Here is a 16,833-nt window from a genome sequence, read left to right on the forward strand (position 1 = left end):
TCGCCGCGACACGCCACAAGTTAGGATATCATCCTCACCATCTGGATGTGTGGCGGTCCTCCACAGTGCGGTTTTCAAGGAGCTTTCTTCCACGTACTACAAAGCTGTGGAATGAACTTCCTTGTGCAGTGTTTCCGGGATGATACGACATGGGTACCTTCAAGAAAAGCGCGTACACCTTCTTTAAAGGCCGGCAACGCTCTTGTGATTCCTCAGGTGTTGCAAGAGAGTGTGGGCGGCGGTGATCACGTAACAACAAGTGACCCGTACGCCCGTTTGTCCTCCTATTCAATAAAAAAAAACATCTCCTTTCCTCTCTGCTTTGGTGGAGATACCGGACCTTACCAGCCTTGCTCATGTTGTCTGTTCTTACCAAAATGTAAAAAGAAACACCAATGAATGAAATAAAAAGCAGTCGAGTGTAATTTTAAGTTACTTATATGTTTCATATCACAATACAAATCGGTTTCTTGTACTGCTCTAACAACAATTAATTTGTGAATATCCATAGTACTTGGGGTGATAAAAACTCCAGAGGAGTTTTATAAATAATGCAGTAGGCCCTATCATCAAGTGAGCCCTGTTAATAGCAAATATAGAAATGTTTGTTTCAATTTCCAGGTGACTTAAGAAAAAGATTAGAAGCGGTATTTGGTATTCCCGTGTGCCAGCAGCAGATATCTGGTTTGGGTGGGTCAAAGGCTTCTTCTACTGCCCTACTGTCAAGCTTAGGACTTCCAAGGAATGCTGTTTTAAGACTTAAAGCTGCTGATAGAGTAATGGCTGATGATGAGTTAGTTATCAAGTATTTTGTATTAGGCTGCTTTACTTCTTACTATATATTACAACATATTATAAAATAAAGGCGCCGTTGTAGTGCTGCTCAGAATTCTGGGGTTTTTGAAGAATCCTGAGCGCGCTGTATTGTAATGGGCAGGGCGTACCATACCATCAGCTGAACGTCCTGCTAGTCTCGATCCCTTTTGTCATAAATAAAGCACTACACCGCATCTGTATGTCTGCTCATCAAATCATCAAACTCAAAAACTACAGCACCGATTTTCATGCTGTTTTCACCAATGGGTAGCGTGATTCAGGGAAGGTTTTAGTACATGACTTGTTAAGTTGTTGTATACTTAACTTGATTTTTATCGATTAATAAATCCCTACAGTAAGTATCTGAATTAATACATGGAGTCAAATCTCAATCACTTGATCACTTTTACATATCAGTGCAAGGTAAAAATTTTTGGAATGGCGCCTTTTTCAATGCTATTTTTTAATTTTTTTCGTATTCTAATTATAAAATTTGAAAACAAAATTTTATGAACGATGCGGGACTCGAATCGACGACCTCCGGCGTTCCGTGCCGGTGCTCTTACCAACTGAGCTTACCATTCAAGTGACGTATCGTCATAAAATTTTGTATGTTTTGTGTATTAATCCTAGAAGTGAAGTTAATCACTTTAAAATTAAACATAACAAATTCTTTATTCTAATTATGTTACCTTGTATGATAGATATTTTAATAATATTTTTTTTATCTTATTACTTTAAAAAAAAATATGTTATTGTCTCTAGAAATGTATCCAAATGATTTGAGTTTTCCTTTGTGTTAAATCCGCCAACATTTGTCAGTAAACAATTCGACACGTCTGAGACTAAGTCCGAGTCTCGTGCCAGATTTTGGCGAGTCAACACGTCCTGAGGATGCTTCGTGTAGAGGCGAAACACCTGTCGAATTGTTTAATGACAAATATTGGCGGAATCGACAATAAAGAAAACTCAAATAATTTGGATAATTAAGGATTTCCGCAAAGTACTTCAATAAATTTTCTAGAAATTTTTGTATTTTCTTTCTAATAATACATACTTCAATTAATCTTTTTACTAGGATAGCAGAAAGACTAACAGCAACATATATACTATCAATAAAGAATGAAGAGGAGAACGGCAAGGAGTATAAACTAAGTTTTCCCGGCACAAAAACTGTGCAGGAGGTTAAGAATGATGTGTATTCATTATTAGACATACCTGTGAGGCATCAAGTGAGTATAATATTATATTAATGGTTCCTTTTGTAAAGTTTCTTGTTGACAAGTTTAACCTTAGATAACAGCCTAGTGAAACTCTGTAAAAAAAACCTATTCATTCGATTGTATGAAACAGCCGCCTCTTATTACATAGTATTTACATCCTCTTTGTTAGATAATTTATTCGTCTAGACCATAGGTTCTCAACGTGGGCGATAACGCCCCCTTGTGGCCGTTTGAGACTTTCGGGGGGAGGGGGGAGGGGAATTAGGAGGCATTGAGATGGCGCAGATGGGGCGTGGGTAGATTAAAAAATATAGTCTAAAAAGGCAAAAAAATACACGAAAATACTCTAGAAAAAAACATATTCTCAAAGTGGGCGGTGAGCAAAACAAGGTTGAGAAACTATGGTCTAGACTCTAGACAGAGTGTCTTAGGTGTTAGACTACCGAGAATGAGACCATCTTGTGGTTGGCAGCTGGCATATTCATTCAAAGAGCATATATGAAAGAACATTGACTGTATAAATGTATAGAGTGTGTGTGGGTGTTGGGAACTTGGTTACAGAGAATATTAAAAAAAAATACTTTTTCAGTTATGGTCTGGCTGGCCCAATATTACAGGATTAGATGATACCGTTCTAGCGATGGTGGGGCTTGATCAGCCCGAACACAGTTTCACTATCAAGAAAGCGCCAATCAAACAGAAGGAATACAAGAGGGTAACTTTCTATATAATTTGATTCTTATTAATTTTATAGTGCAATGAAGGGGCTAATTAGAATGTGGAATATAATAATACATATTGTTATGTTAAGAAATATGAAAGAAAACAAAATATGAGGAAACTAGCCTACCTAAATAAGTTTTGTCTACCTAAATATAACAATGTATATGGTAAAAGAACCTGTAACTATTATTACTAATACCTAGGTAATACACCTAGGATATTAAATACATTACCTAATGATCTTAGCAAAATTTCAAAGTAAAGCTAAAAAAATACTATCTAGAAGCTAATAACCAGGATATTAAATATATATATATATATATAATATGGAACATGCCACAAATTACACCATTATAAACTTTCAACTCCTATGTCTATACATTGCCGCATTTACTCCAGTCGTTTAAAATATTCTTGGTGATTGGTGGAAGATAGTGACAGTTGACACACGACTAGGGAGAAAAGCGTGCTTACATAGTCCTTAAGCACACTTTTACCGTTCCGCTATCAGACTGCGAATGATATGTCTTTATAATATGTATAGAACGTTATTGATTTATACAACAAATACAAATTAATATCATCATCATCATTCATCATCAGCCGGAAAACGTCCACTGCTGGACGAAGGCCTCCCATAAAATTTCCACGACGATCGGTCCAGCGCTGCCCTCATCCAACGTATTCCGGCGATCCTGACCAGATCGTCGACCGTCTTGTGGGGGGCCTGCCAACACTGCGTCTTCCGGTATGTGGTCGCCATTCGAGGACTTAACTGCCCCAACGGCCATCTGTCCGTCGAACTATGTGCCCCGCCCACTGCCACTTCAGTTTCGCAATTGTTTGGACTATGTCGGTTACTTTGGTTCTCCTACGGATCTCCTCATTTCTGATTCGATCTCGCAGGGAAACTCCGAAAGCCCTCTCCATTGCCCTCTGAGTGACCATGAGCTTTCTCATAAGGCCCATAGTTAGCGACCACGTCTGTGTACCGTAAGTCATCACTGGCAACACACACTGGTTGAAAACCTTCGTCTTCAGACACTGCGGTATTTGGGACAAGAAGATTTTGCGGAGCTTCCCGAACGCTGCCCAACCGAGTTGGATTCGACGAGTGACCTCCTTCTCGAAATTGGACCTGCCTAACTGGATTGTTTGTCCGAGGTAGACGTACTCGTCAACAATTTCGAGAGTACAGTTCCCAATTGTTATGGGAGTAGGTGCGACATGGACATTTGACATGATCTTCGTCTTGTCCATGTTCATTTTGAGCCCTACTCCTTGGGCAGCTGTATTGAGGCCATCGAGCATATGGCTTAAGTCTTCCATGGTCTCTGCCATGATATCGTCTGCGAATCGAAGGTGAGTGATGTATTCGCCGTTGATGTTGATGCCCAGGCCGTTCCAGTCCAGAAGCTTAAAGACATCTTCCAACGCAGCGGTGAACAGCTTGGGCGATATGACATCACCTTGAATGAATCCCCGCTGCAGTCGGATGGCTTCGAGATCAGATCCTGGAGGCGGTCTGACGGATATGTCGGTAATCAATGTGGCACCTCTGGAGAGACTGAAGCACCGCCCAGGTCTCGATCGAATCAAAGGCTTTCTCATAGTCCACGAACGCCAAGCATAGTGGCTGGTTATACTCCTCTGTCTTCTGTATAACCTGCCGCAGCGTATGTATGTGGTCTATGGTGCTGAAGCCTTTTCGGAATCCGGCTTGTTCGGGAGGCTGGAAGTCGTCGAGCCTACGCACGAGATGATTCGTGATAACCCTAGAAAACAGCTTATATACATGGCTCAGAAGTGATATAGGGCTATAATAGTTCTTCAAAAGCATTTTATCGCCCTTTTTGAAGAACAGCACCACTATACTTCTATGCCATGCTTGCGGCGTTTTGCCCTCGAGGATGACGGAATTGAAAAGTTTCTGGAGGGTCTTAAATACAGGGGTACCACCAGCTCTCAGAAGCTCAGTTGTAATTCCATCATCACCCGGCGCCTTGTTGTTTTTAAGCTGTTTTAGGATCACACTAATTTCGTACAGGTTGACGTCTGGGATATCTTCGGCATAGTGTCCGGTTAATTTGGCTCATGGGTTTTTTAGGCTTTGTTGGTAACAGGTGCCCATGCAGACGTGTATAACTGTCCATAGAACTTCTCGACCTCCCTCAAAAGTTCGGGCTTAGACGAAACGACCCTGCCGTTACCGGTCTTCAGCTTTGTCAGTTGGCTCTGCCCGATAGACCAATCTCGTGGGAATACTTTTGAGCCTTTGTTACGCTCTATGGCCGCCTTGACACAATATGTATTGTGGCGGCGTAAATCGCGAGTCAGGCTTGGAGATCTGTCTATTTAGCTGCCTATACTGGGAAGCATCGTCGGGACTGAAGGGTCATTTGGCGTCTTACATCCATCAATTTGAGGATATAGTCTGAGATTTTTCCGGTTCTTTTCAAGGCCCGGCTGGCCTTGAAGAATTTAGACCCAGCCGTTTGAACAGTTGCCACGAACCTGTTGTTATACTCGTCCACGTCTACGCAGTCACCGAGGCATTCGAAGCGGTTTTGCAATTCGAGTTGAAAGTTTTCGGGCATTTGGATATGGATGGGTGCGGGTCGGAGCGTAGACTTCACCAGTCGAGACCGCTCCAGTTTTGGATTGATATTCAATTTTCCCTTTTACTATGCGGTGATCACTCCCAGTTTTCACTGAGTTGATCACGGAGACATCATTGAATATATGTCTTTTCTAAGTCGATCTCATTTTTAGTGGCACCATTGGGGCTGATCCAAGTCCATTTGCGTTGTTCTGGCTTCATGAAGAAGGAGTTCATCATATAGAGATCCTCCTTCTCCATGAAGTCAGCCAGCATCTGGCCTCGGGCGTTTCGATTTCCATAACCAAATTTCCCCACTCTCAACTCATCGCCGCTACGTTTGCCCAGTTTTGCATTGAAGTCTCCCATGACAACGTTTAAGTGGGTCTTCGGAAAGGGAATGTCTGTTGAGATGTCCTCATACATGGCCTCCACCTCGTCGTCTGAGTGACCTTCAACGAATACCGTTCAGTAATTCTGAGTATTAGGTACGCTACCCTAGTCGACACGCTCCCCACTTCAGTTACGTAGTACGAGAGACTTGTGAACGAGGAACCCGACTCCACCCTGGGACAGTTGGTCGCCCTCCCGGAGGTAGAGCATGTGTCCGGAATTTAGGATTATCGAGTCCTCACCCTGTCTTCGGACCTCAGATAACCCTACGACATCCCATCGTAATCTGCTCACAGCTTCCTCCAGTTCCTCCAATTTCTCGTCGGTCCGCAGTGTCTTGACATTGTATGTTGCCAGGGCCAATGGTCTTCGTTTGTGGTAGCGCTGCCGCACCCGAGGATTCTTAGCACCCCCTGCCCCGTCGCTTATGTGGCTGCTACCGTGGCCACCACGAGCGGGGCCGCCGGGGACTGGGGGCCGGGGCCTTATTGTGTCTATCATATTTTTTTTTTCTTTGAGGGGTCTTTTTGCCGTAATCGCCACGCTTGGCAGGTGGGTTGGCGATCGCAGTCAGTAGTGTGTTCTTAACGAAGTATGCTGCTGCCCATCCTCCGTTGTTTGTATCCCTTAGTCGCCTCTTACGACACCCACGGGAGGAGATGGGGTGGTGCTGTTCTGGTGCGACACACGCACAAATTAATATAGGAGCGGGCAAATGGTCACCTAATGGATAGTGAATCTTTCAGACATTGCAGTCTTGCCGTAAGTGGCGTATGCTCTATGCTTAGATGTGCCCAAAGACGTCAACGTGATTTATACGTAATTTCAGTATATAGTGAGGCGCTGCTATAAACGCACGTGTAGAGCTACTTAACCGTAATCATCAGCCGGAAGATGTCCACTGCAGGACAAGGGCTTCCCCCAAAGATCTCCACGACGATCAGTCCTGTGCTGCCCTCATGGTCGCCTTTCAAGGACTTTTCTGCCCCACTGGCTATGTGTCCGTCGAACCATGTGCCCACTGCCACTTCATTTCGCAATTATTTGCGCTTGGGCACATGTTAGTGACTTTGGTTCTTCTACGAATCTCCTCATTTCTGATTCGATCTCGCCGGGAAACTCCGAGCATAGCCCTCTCCATTGCCCTCTGAGCGACCATGAGCTTTCTCATCAGGCACATTGTTAGTGGCCACGTCTGCGTACTGTAAGAAATAAATTCAAATGTAATTTTTTTGTTTGAAAAATTCTATTATTTACTTTAATTTTTAGTTTTTTTTTTTATAATTACGATTAATTAGTTCTAACAGCGTTTTCATTTAAGGTCGCCGTCGTTAATAACTGTAGCGCCAGGCTGTACAAACGATTGTCTTTTATGTATCCAGTTTGAAGGATGTTTGGCGGCTTGTAATTCGGGCAATGAATTTAATACTTGTACATGATATTGTACTTAGAAAAAATATCATATAGAAAAAAGATAATGCCAAAGTTCAAGTAATTATTTTTGTTAATTCTATTATCTGTTACCGTCATTACCTGAAAGTCCTGCTCGTCTCGTCCCTTATTTTCTTTAAAATAATCGTATTGATATAGTAATTAATATAATATACATTCACAGATAATAGTTGACAGCTCGGACAGTGACAACAGTTCTGTGGAGGAAGTGGAGGACGGGGAAACATTCCCTGCTGAAGATGACATGTTTGTGGATGTGTCATCTGACAGACTACAGCCGCTAAGTAAGTTTTATTATGTTGGTACACCACATGTATTCTATAGCAGGGTTGTGACAAAACTAAATTTTTTCACACCTGTCTTCACATTACATGTTTCACTTTGCGCCGGTGTTGCCATTGTAAATTCAACTTATAAATAATAATGTGTGTATAACTTATAAAAAATAATAATGTAACTGAAGTATTGTCATCATCCTTGAATTACAATTGCAGCACGCCAACCTCTTATCCACTCACCCTGCTTAAATTATAACATAGATAAATATTATAAATAAGCACTGTAAGTATTTGTAAATATGTATAAATACGATAAAACGATACGATAAAATAAAACTACGAATTTTTTGTTTTCATATGTGGTTTTTTGGAATAACTTTTAAACTGCTTTGCCGATCGATTCCAAAAACGCTCTTAACATCAAAAATCACGTCGATCGCTATCAAGCCGGTTAAAATCGGATGATTCGTTCCTGAGTTATCGTTGACGAAAGAAAACTGAAAAGTGTTTTTTCGGAATTACTTCGTAATTCCGAGTTCGATCAATTCACGTTCTTCAATTAAAAATCAAAGATTGTTTATGATTCTTTCAAAAAATAGCATCGAATGCCGATTGTTTATGATTCTTTCAAAAATTTTTTCAGATACACCAAAAACGAAAGTGCCTTACGGCACACTACGCCCTGACCAAGTTCTGACACTCATTTTGTTTATAAGATAGTTTATTTTTCATGGTCTTATAGCTTGTTTCAATAGCTTTCCTATATATTCACTCAAATCATCATTATTATAAGCAATCTATTAATACACGTGAAATAAAACGCATTGGCAGACCGCTGCGAGCGCACCAAAATAGCGCCGAACTATGGCATACCGGAGGCACTTGCCGATTACCGAATGTTAATACTTTTATGTATATTTCAGTGTCAGATCACGTGACAGACGAAGCACTGGGTTGTATAGAATTTGCACAACGTTTCAAAGCTCGCTACGGCCCAAGCACTCCCAACTTTTTCGAGGGAAGCCTGCAGGATGCTATAAAAGAATCGTGTCTCAAGCCAGCAAAAGAGGTACGGACCCATCAACGATATTATCTAATTACTCGTTTTGAGGCTTTTGAATAAATATCATATTAAGTTAAAAACATCAATAAAATCAATAGCACACGTGTGGTTAAAGTAAATAATCTAAACCTAGGTAATTTATGTGTCTAGATAGAACCTGTTGCTGCTAGACAACCGATGAAAATCGGCCAGATTTATTAGTTTAGTGTGCGTGGCAAGCTACGTCTTAATCGATTGTATGTTACTTTGTGTTAGTGTGCGTGCATAGCTCAGAAACGAAACTGTAAACGTCAATTTTTTTTCGATGTTTTCATAGCTGTAACAGTATCTAGATGAATTATTGATCTAAGACCTAAACGTGCAGTTAGCGTGTCAAGCCATGTTCAAGTCAAGAAATAGTAAAAGAGAGAGTTATTTGAGTCTTTTGTTGGGTTATTTATATGCTTTTCCAACATGAGCCCAGAATATTACGAAATCATAAAAATTGTTGAAAAGCGCATATGTGGTAACGGTAACTATCACATAAATAACTTTATTAATACCTTAGATTGGGAATGGAGCAACCTTCCCTACGTTATTTTATCAATAATTTTTATTGTAACGAAGTTTTACTAAGAAAAAGGGTGCACCTGAGCTTCTGCGACCGTTCTTCTCGAGTCTTAGGCATATATTTTCGAATGGGTTTCGGTTTATGTTTTGACATTAAATGTGATCTTAAAATCAATAAAAAATACATGAATTTGAATGAAATATTGCCTTATCAATATTCAATCACTGATTACATCTACTCAGTTAAGTGTCTCTCGAAGAGAACTAGGCTACTCTAGTTGCTAAATACATCAATATTTTTTTGCAATAATGAATTTAATTCCTTCATTGTTTGTGTTCACAGAGAAAGCTCCTGGGAGTGTACCTTCATCACGAGCACTCGGTACTGTCCAACGTGTTCTGTGCCCAACTGCTGGGGTGTGAGACGGTGCTTCAGACTCTGTCTGCAAACTTTGTGGTGTATGGGTGGGACCTCACAAATCCGGATAATATGAATATGTATGTGAGATGCGTATTTGGCTTGCGGCCGTTTAGGATTATTAGAAATAGAAATAATTTTATTTACCGTGTACACTTCCGAACTAATGCACTCACACCTAAATACATCTGTTCACTGAGCGAAGACATTAATTCCCCTTTTTTTTTTTTTTTTTTTGCGCCCAAGCAAAGGAATGGGCTACCCTCCGGAATAACGACGGGAGGGAGGTGGCGAATGCTCATGCATACCAACGCAGCCTAAGTCTGCGTTGGTTATGTGGGACTCACGTGAAAACCTAGGTGCCTACCCACTAAACACCACCTGCAGTTGGCTTTGGGCAGGTGCCCTCTAAGCCTACATCGAAGGCGACCTTCTCATGGGGAGAGAGAGGCGCAAGCGGCACTCCCTATGGAGTTTCCGCTGGGATATTGCACAGAGGGTGCTATCTAATTGGGACTAGTCACATCAGAAGGATGATCACAAAATAGAGGTGAATCTAAATGCGTCTGATTGTCCCCCGGTCCTCCCCAAGGAGGGGAGGCGGTATAATCCGCTGCCTCCTTAATCAGGGGATTTGGGTGATTGTCTGAGGACTTAAAGAAAGTTTCAGACAAGCACTTAAGGTGTTGTTGGATGGTGGGGAGCTCTAAGTCCCGGTGAAGGTCTGCGTTTCTAACACACCAGTGGGCATTGACAGCCTTACGGCAGAAAATGGATTGAACTGTTTGTAGTTTGTCTATAATATTGGGTTTCGCATGAGCGAAAACTGGAGCGGCGTAAGTCATAACCGGTCGAATGCAAACCTTGAAGAGTGTTCGCTTGTTCCTAAAAGACATTTTACTGTGCCTACCTAACATACTGTTTAGGCGGTACAGATAGAAGCGGGCGGTTCCGGTCACCTTCTTGACGTGAGGCCTGAAGGTGAGTTGGGAGTCGAGGGTCACACCCAAGTACTTGGTTGTGGACCTGAAGGGGATAGGGGAGCCTAATAGATGAATGGGTCGATCCCGGCAGAAGCGTCTGCGCTTAAAATCAAAACGGACTGCGGAGCTTTTATCCGGGTTGACCTCAATACGCCATTTCCTAAACCAGTCACCTAGCTCATTAACTGAGCGTTGGAGCCTGGAGAGGACTGAAGATATCTGTTGGGACTGGACGTAGAGAGCGGTATCGTCAGCGAAAAGAGAGAGTTGGACTCCATTTCTAGGGATGGGAATATCGTTGGTATACGATATGTATAGAAGTGACATTAATTCCAAAAAATACACTTAACTTATGTAACGGCTAAAAATATTTAAAGTGTGTTTAGGAAATACCATTTTAATAATACAGCACCATCTAGTTTCACACTCATAGTAACTCACTGTGTAGTTCACGCTGTGAAGTTTACATAATACTTAACATTCCGCCCACCATGGACATCCAACTATGTCCATAATACATAAGTATCACTGTATTTACACAATTTCTAATCTAAAACTTTTCACAATACAAATATTATAGTTTAGCCGACCACCCTAGACAAAGGTGAAAGTACAATTAAATACAACATCCAACAATGTTGATAGCTGCAACAAACACATGTTATTTACTAAAACATAACATATTGCATCAATCATTATAATATACTATATTATTAGTGCTTATATATTATATAGCAACACTTGGTAAAAAGTGGCACTGCATTATAATGGGCATGGTGTATCAATTACCGTCAACTTCCTGCCCGTCTCGTCCCTTATTGTCATAAAAAAAACTACATGAAGCTACATCAGTTCGTAAAGGGGCTGTGACATGGGGAGAAGAACTGATAAGAAACTCCCAGCCCATCTTTTCTATATATATGTATACTGAAAATGGTCTTTGTTTGAGGCTCAATCACGCCTAAACCACTGACCGTATCGACATGAAACTACCACCATTCGATGCGAAATTTATCCTAGATGGCTTATGGCTTATTCTTCGAATTCCAATGTTTCCTTGATTAATTAATTTCCTTTTAAAATTCGCCCAGCGAAGCAGGCGGTAACAGCTAGTAATTTATATAACAACTTACTTACTTACAACTTTAATATTGTATTATACAATTTTAAGTGGCCTTCGCGGAACCAGACCACAACCATACATCATTTTCCTCTATATAATCATCAAGACATAAGCCTTCTTTCCCAAAGAAACTTTCGCACGACACGCCACAAGTTAGGATATCATCCGCACCATCTGGATGTATGGCGGTCCTCCACAGTGCGGTTTACAAGGAGCTTTCTTCCACGTACTACAAAGCTGTGGAATGAACTTCCTTGTGCGGTGTTTCCGGGACGATACGACAAGGGTACCTTCAAAAAAAGCGCGTACATCTTCATTAAAGGCCGGCAACGCTCCTGTGATTCCTCTGGTGTTGCAAGAGATTGTGGGCGGCGGTGATCACTTAACAACAGGTACCCATACGCTCGTTTGTCCTCCTATTCCAAAAAAAAAAAAACTTTAATATATTTCATGAATTTGTACACAGTACGTTCTAGTATACCATCTGGTATTTTATTCGAACATTGAATACCAAGACTTATCAAGGAGTCCTTAACTCTAGCCAACTTATTAAATAGCATGTACAGTTTATTATTCTCTTATTTATAAGATACTATATTGTCTGTCAATGAATCCTGAATCTCTTTATCTTATGGCAGTATGTTATTTAAAAAAAAAATATGAGACCAAGTCAATTTCTTAATATGCAATTATTGGGATTGAGCAGGTTAGCAACTGTAAAGTAGATACTGTAAATGAACCCACAACCTGAGAGTTGAACAAGACATACGTCACTCCAACGGTTGGCTCAGTGAAAGAGCGCTTGGAAGGAACCCGAGAGGTCGCGGGTTCGAGTTCCGCATCGTTCATAAATTTTTGGTTACAAATTGAATTTAATACTCAAAATTAACAACTCACTAATTTCCATAAAAATACTAATTATTATATGGTTTAATTGTAACAGGTTGTTGACTTCGGTTGCTAACTCCTTAGGCCCTGTGGCCAGCATGACGGTGCGGAGTATCCCCATAGACAGACTTCCGGCTTTGATCATCATCATGAGGGTCCGCTCCAACACAGAGATATATTCCGTTATTAATGGTAAATATATTATTATATATTTACAATACATGTATTAAGCTAAGTGACTGTTTCACAATTTACAAGTAAAGTAGTACATTATCATAGGCCAGATAAAGTACATATAAATTCCCAATATTACAGATTGCGTTTCAAAATCCATTCAGTACTATTTTTATTTACTAGGTAGGTGGCTTTGGCAACCTCACACTAAAATAGTTCCGTTTCACGAAATAAAAATATTAAAAAATACACTGTTTCTTTTACGAAATAACGTAACACTTTATAGTTAATTTAATGGCTTTTAATGCAAATTTTTATTTCATATTTGACAATTTTCTATTTGTATATCTCTAAACAGCTCTTCTACCACTACTTTCACAATGAAATTGATCATCACACAATTATTTTCGTGTAGTGAGATCTGAGAATGTCAACGGATCAATTGTCAGGAGCCTTTCGTAAGTCATTCAGTGTGAAAAGCAAATGATGTCTTTATTCGATAAATGAGTAGCAAGTAGCCTATTCGTAACTTTACTTGTACATTGTGAAGCAGCCCCTAACAACTCTTGACTATGTTTATGTGTCAGATAGATTGTTCGAGGGCTCAAAGCGAGGCCAGAAACTTAAGGGAGGCTTCATTAAAACTACGTTAAACTATTTTAACTAACTTACCAAATGTCGAAACACTTAGTTATTGCGAACAACGTGTGCAAATTGCAATGTTTTCGGCTTGCAAATGTGAGATCAGATGCGCAAATCCCGACGAGTCCCGAAGATCACGCCAACTACATACAGTTCCTTGATATATTATATACATTAATTTTAAAGTATTTCTGTAACGGTTTTTATAATTACAGTACAGAACAGACTCTATTTAACAAAACTTCAAAAAAAACTTCACTTTAATTGTTATGTTACAATTGACAGGCAATGTAGGCGTATCAGAATTAGTGGGGGGGTTAGTTGAAGCAATTGAGAGGTTCGGCTCTCAGCGTGATGAAGACGTTCGAGTTGAGAGGGAGAGACAGGCGCGGCAGAGAGTGAAGATGGAGCAGGACGAGGCGTACGAACAGAGCCTCGAGGCTGACAGGTGAGATGCATATATATATATATATATATATATATATATATATATATATATATATATATACAGGATGTAATAGTTAAGTGTGACCAGGTGATTATTCCGTAACGTTACGTTATAGTTATTTATGCAACTGATGTGTAAATGTGGGTTTATCACCCTAATCCATTTTTACTACTTAATTATATAATATGAATCCTATATAAAAGATTCTGAAACAGTTAGCTTACTGCTAACATTAAAAAAGATTACTGCTAACATAAAAAAGCCAGTCCTAGTAACCATTACATCATCCAAACGAGTGTTGTAATGTTGTACTGAATTTCATTACAACACTCGTTTGGATGATGTGATGGTTATTAGGACATTGGATGGTTTAATGTTGGCATTAAGCGAAATGTTTTAGAATCTTTAATAGAGGATTTAAAGTATGGGTGTAGATAAATGTACGTTACCTAATCAATAAAATGATGTCAATAACTTTTTATAAATCCAACAAGCAATATCCAAAATTTTGATATTAAACACTCCAATACATATAGTATGAGATTAGTAGAAAGTTCATTGTATCGCACAACAAGGACGTTACTTCTAACATCTGCTTTGAATACAAAATTTTGAGCTTACTATGAAATAAATATTATTCAATTAAAAGATAGTTTTATTACTTTGTTAGGTTAATAAACAATTTTCTTTAATATCAGTATTAAGCTAAAATAAACTTTTAAAATAAGAAAACTAAAACCGTTTATACTGAATAAGTAATGTACCTACTTTCGATATTAGCTAATTTTTTTTTGACATCTGTAATAGTTACGGAATAATCGCATGGTTAACGAGTACAGCCTGTAGATTCCACTAGATGATATCGTCAAGACTTTGTTTCGAGATTGAACAAATTTTCGCAAAAGTAATATATAGAAAAATAAATATATTTATTGCAGAGCGAAAGAAGAATTTAAAAAGCAGCAAGAATTCGAAAAGAATCAAGAGTTGGAGCGGGCTGAGTCAGAAAGAATGATGGAAGAAGCGAAAAAAGAGGTAAGATTATTTATAGCTTTACGGGAACCTTCTTTGCACATTTTGTTTTTTAAATTTGGGAATGTCAAATAATGAATTGTTATGAGCCTTTACTTGTACAAATCCATATAAAAGTGGATTGTATTGTATGTAAGTATGTATATATTCAATGGCCAAACAATAAAAATAAGTGAAAAATTATCAAAAATGCATTCTACTAGCATATGTGTACAAAATGAATGACCCAGCAATCTAATGATGTGACAGCTGCGTTTTCCGAAAAGATGTTCTGTCTTATCATAATGACTTAGCGGAGATTTAAAACATCGCTAATATACGCTAGTTAAAAAATGGTATTCATAATCGCATATTAGAGCTAAAACGCTCATTATCTCTTTGATTAAGCTGACGTGATTTATAGTAGCTTATATTCTTATTCTTCTATAAGCCTATTTAAAGCACTCGAACGCAAAAAACATGGCCGACATCGATCAGCTGTTCGTTAAATAATGTGATAAATAGCTTCGCGCTCAAAGTTGTTGGATATCCGTCAGAGATTGACAACCGACAGACTTCAAAACATTGATTTTTGAAGTTTGAAATTATTTTGACATCGACATTTGACAACTGACGAACCTACATTGAAAAGATGTCTGTTTTCATTGGCAGTTCCTCATTAAATTAGTTAAAATCATGCTTTTTTGTACGAAATGGCAACATTGCGTACTATAGAGACGTATTAGTTATGGGATATTTATCTAACGAATATGAATAAGTAATTTTATCGAACGTTCGATAGGCTTAAAACACGTTTTAACTAATATAGCTTTATACCTTCGAAATGCGTTTTTTTATGAATAAGGCAGGTTGTATATACTGTATTATTAAAACACAAATAGTTTTTGAGCTTGAGCCATACTAAAAAATAATATAACAATACAAGCTAACCCGACAGACGTTGTCCTGTAAACACGTCTTAAGTTTGAAAAACCAGTCCAGCCGTTAGGAGGAGTTCACTAACATGGGCAGGAGTTATATTATATATGGACTGAATTGAAAATCTAAACCATTCTAAAATTCGCTGGAACACACAAAAAAATTCATCAAAATCGGTCCAGCCGTTTAGGAGGAAGTTCCATTGTAAATCTAAACCATCCACGAATCCACTTGAACACACAAAAAAATCATCAAAATCGGTCAGGCCGTTTAGGAGTTCACTGTCAACACACGAAAGAAAACAAAGAATCATATTATATTATACTAGCTGACCCAGCAAACGTTGTATTGCCGATATTAAAATCGCGATACAAAAGTAACTGTTGATCGTAGATGGGTGACAATTTTAAGTTGTATGTATTTTTTAATGCTCACTCATAATCAAACAAATTAAAAAATAAATAAAAAAAATCGTGTGGACCACCCTTAACATTTAGGGAGATGAAAAATTCGATCCGATTCTCAGACCTACCCATTATGCACTCAAAATTTCACAAGAATCGGTCAAGCCGTTTCGGAGTAGTTCAAAGTTTAACACCATGACACGAGAATTTTATATATTAGATAAATTATATATTTTGTTATTAATAGGCTCTGCGTGCCGGCGCCGCAGCGCGCGTGCCAGCCGAGCCGCATGGCGACGCGGAAGACGTGTCTCGTATACGCGTGCGGCTGCCGCCCCCGCACCACGAGGTTCTGGAGCGACGCTTCCACAGTACTGACACGCTCGCGGTATGTCCATACTAAGGCCAGCGACACGAGATAAAGAATGTAAGCAAACGGACTACGGTTACTGAGTTACATTGCGATAGCGAGCGATTATAATCTCTGTTCGTCGTACGCAGTAATGGCGTCAGTTGGTCGACGATAGGTGTCGTTAGGAGTTTCGTGGTACAGGAAATCAGTCAGTACAGTTTTTGTCAACATTTGGTCCGCCATTTTGTGAACAAGTTCATTCCTGCTCTAGGTCATATATACGTCGAGATAGACTATGACAGATGTGAAAACGTCGAAAAAAATTGAGTTTAGAACTAACCTCTACTTTGAGCAA

General features: G+C 39.4%; 1 protein-coding gene across 2 annotated transcripts in view; it reads left to right on the forward strand.

Moving 5' to 3' along the window:
- The window catches only part of LOC126972072 (FAS-associated factor 1), a 32,996-nt gene that overhangs the window by 9,421 nt on the left and 6,742 nt on the right, over window positions 1-16,833 (forward strand). For both annotated transcript variants that reach the window (XM_050818650.1, XM_050818651.1), the window contains exons 5-14: window positions 622-793; window positions 1,895-2,048; window positions 2,629-2,754; window positions 7,370-7,490; window positions 8,408-8,553; window positions 9,440-9,594; window positions 12,564-12,700; window positions 13,610-13,772; window positions 14,711-14,807; window positions 16,374-16,514. In XM_050818650.1, coding sequence (XP_050674607.1) covers window positions 622-793; window positions 1,895-2,048; window positions 2,629-2,754; window positions 7,370-7,490; window positions 8,408-8,553; window positions 9,440-9,594; window positions 12,564-12,700; window positions 13,610-13,772; window positions 14,711-14,807; window positions 16,374-16,514 — 1,412 coding nt within the window. The remainder of the gene's footprint in view (window positions 1-621; window positions 794-1,894; window positions 2,049-2,628; window positions 2,755-7,369; window positions 7,491-8,407; window positions 8,554-9,439; window positions 9,595-12,563; window positions 12,701-13,609; window positions 13,773-14,710; window positions 14,808-16,373; window positions 16,515-16,833) is intronic.

The sequence above is a fragment of the Leptidea sinapis genome, chromosome 25 (assembly GCF_905404315.1).
Source record: "Leptidea sinapis chromosome 25, ilLepSina1.1, whole genome shotgun sequence".
In the NCBI taxonomy this organism is placed as follows: Eukaryota; Metazoa; Arthropoda; class Insecta; order Lepidoptera; family Pieridae; genus Leptidea; species Leptidea sinapis.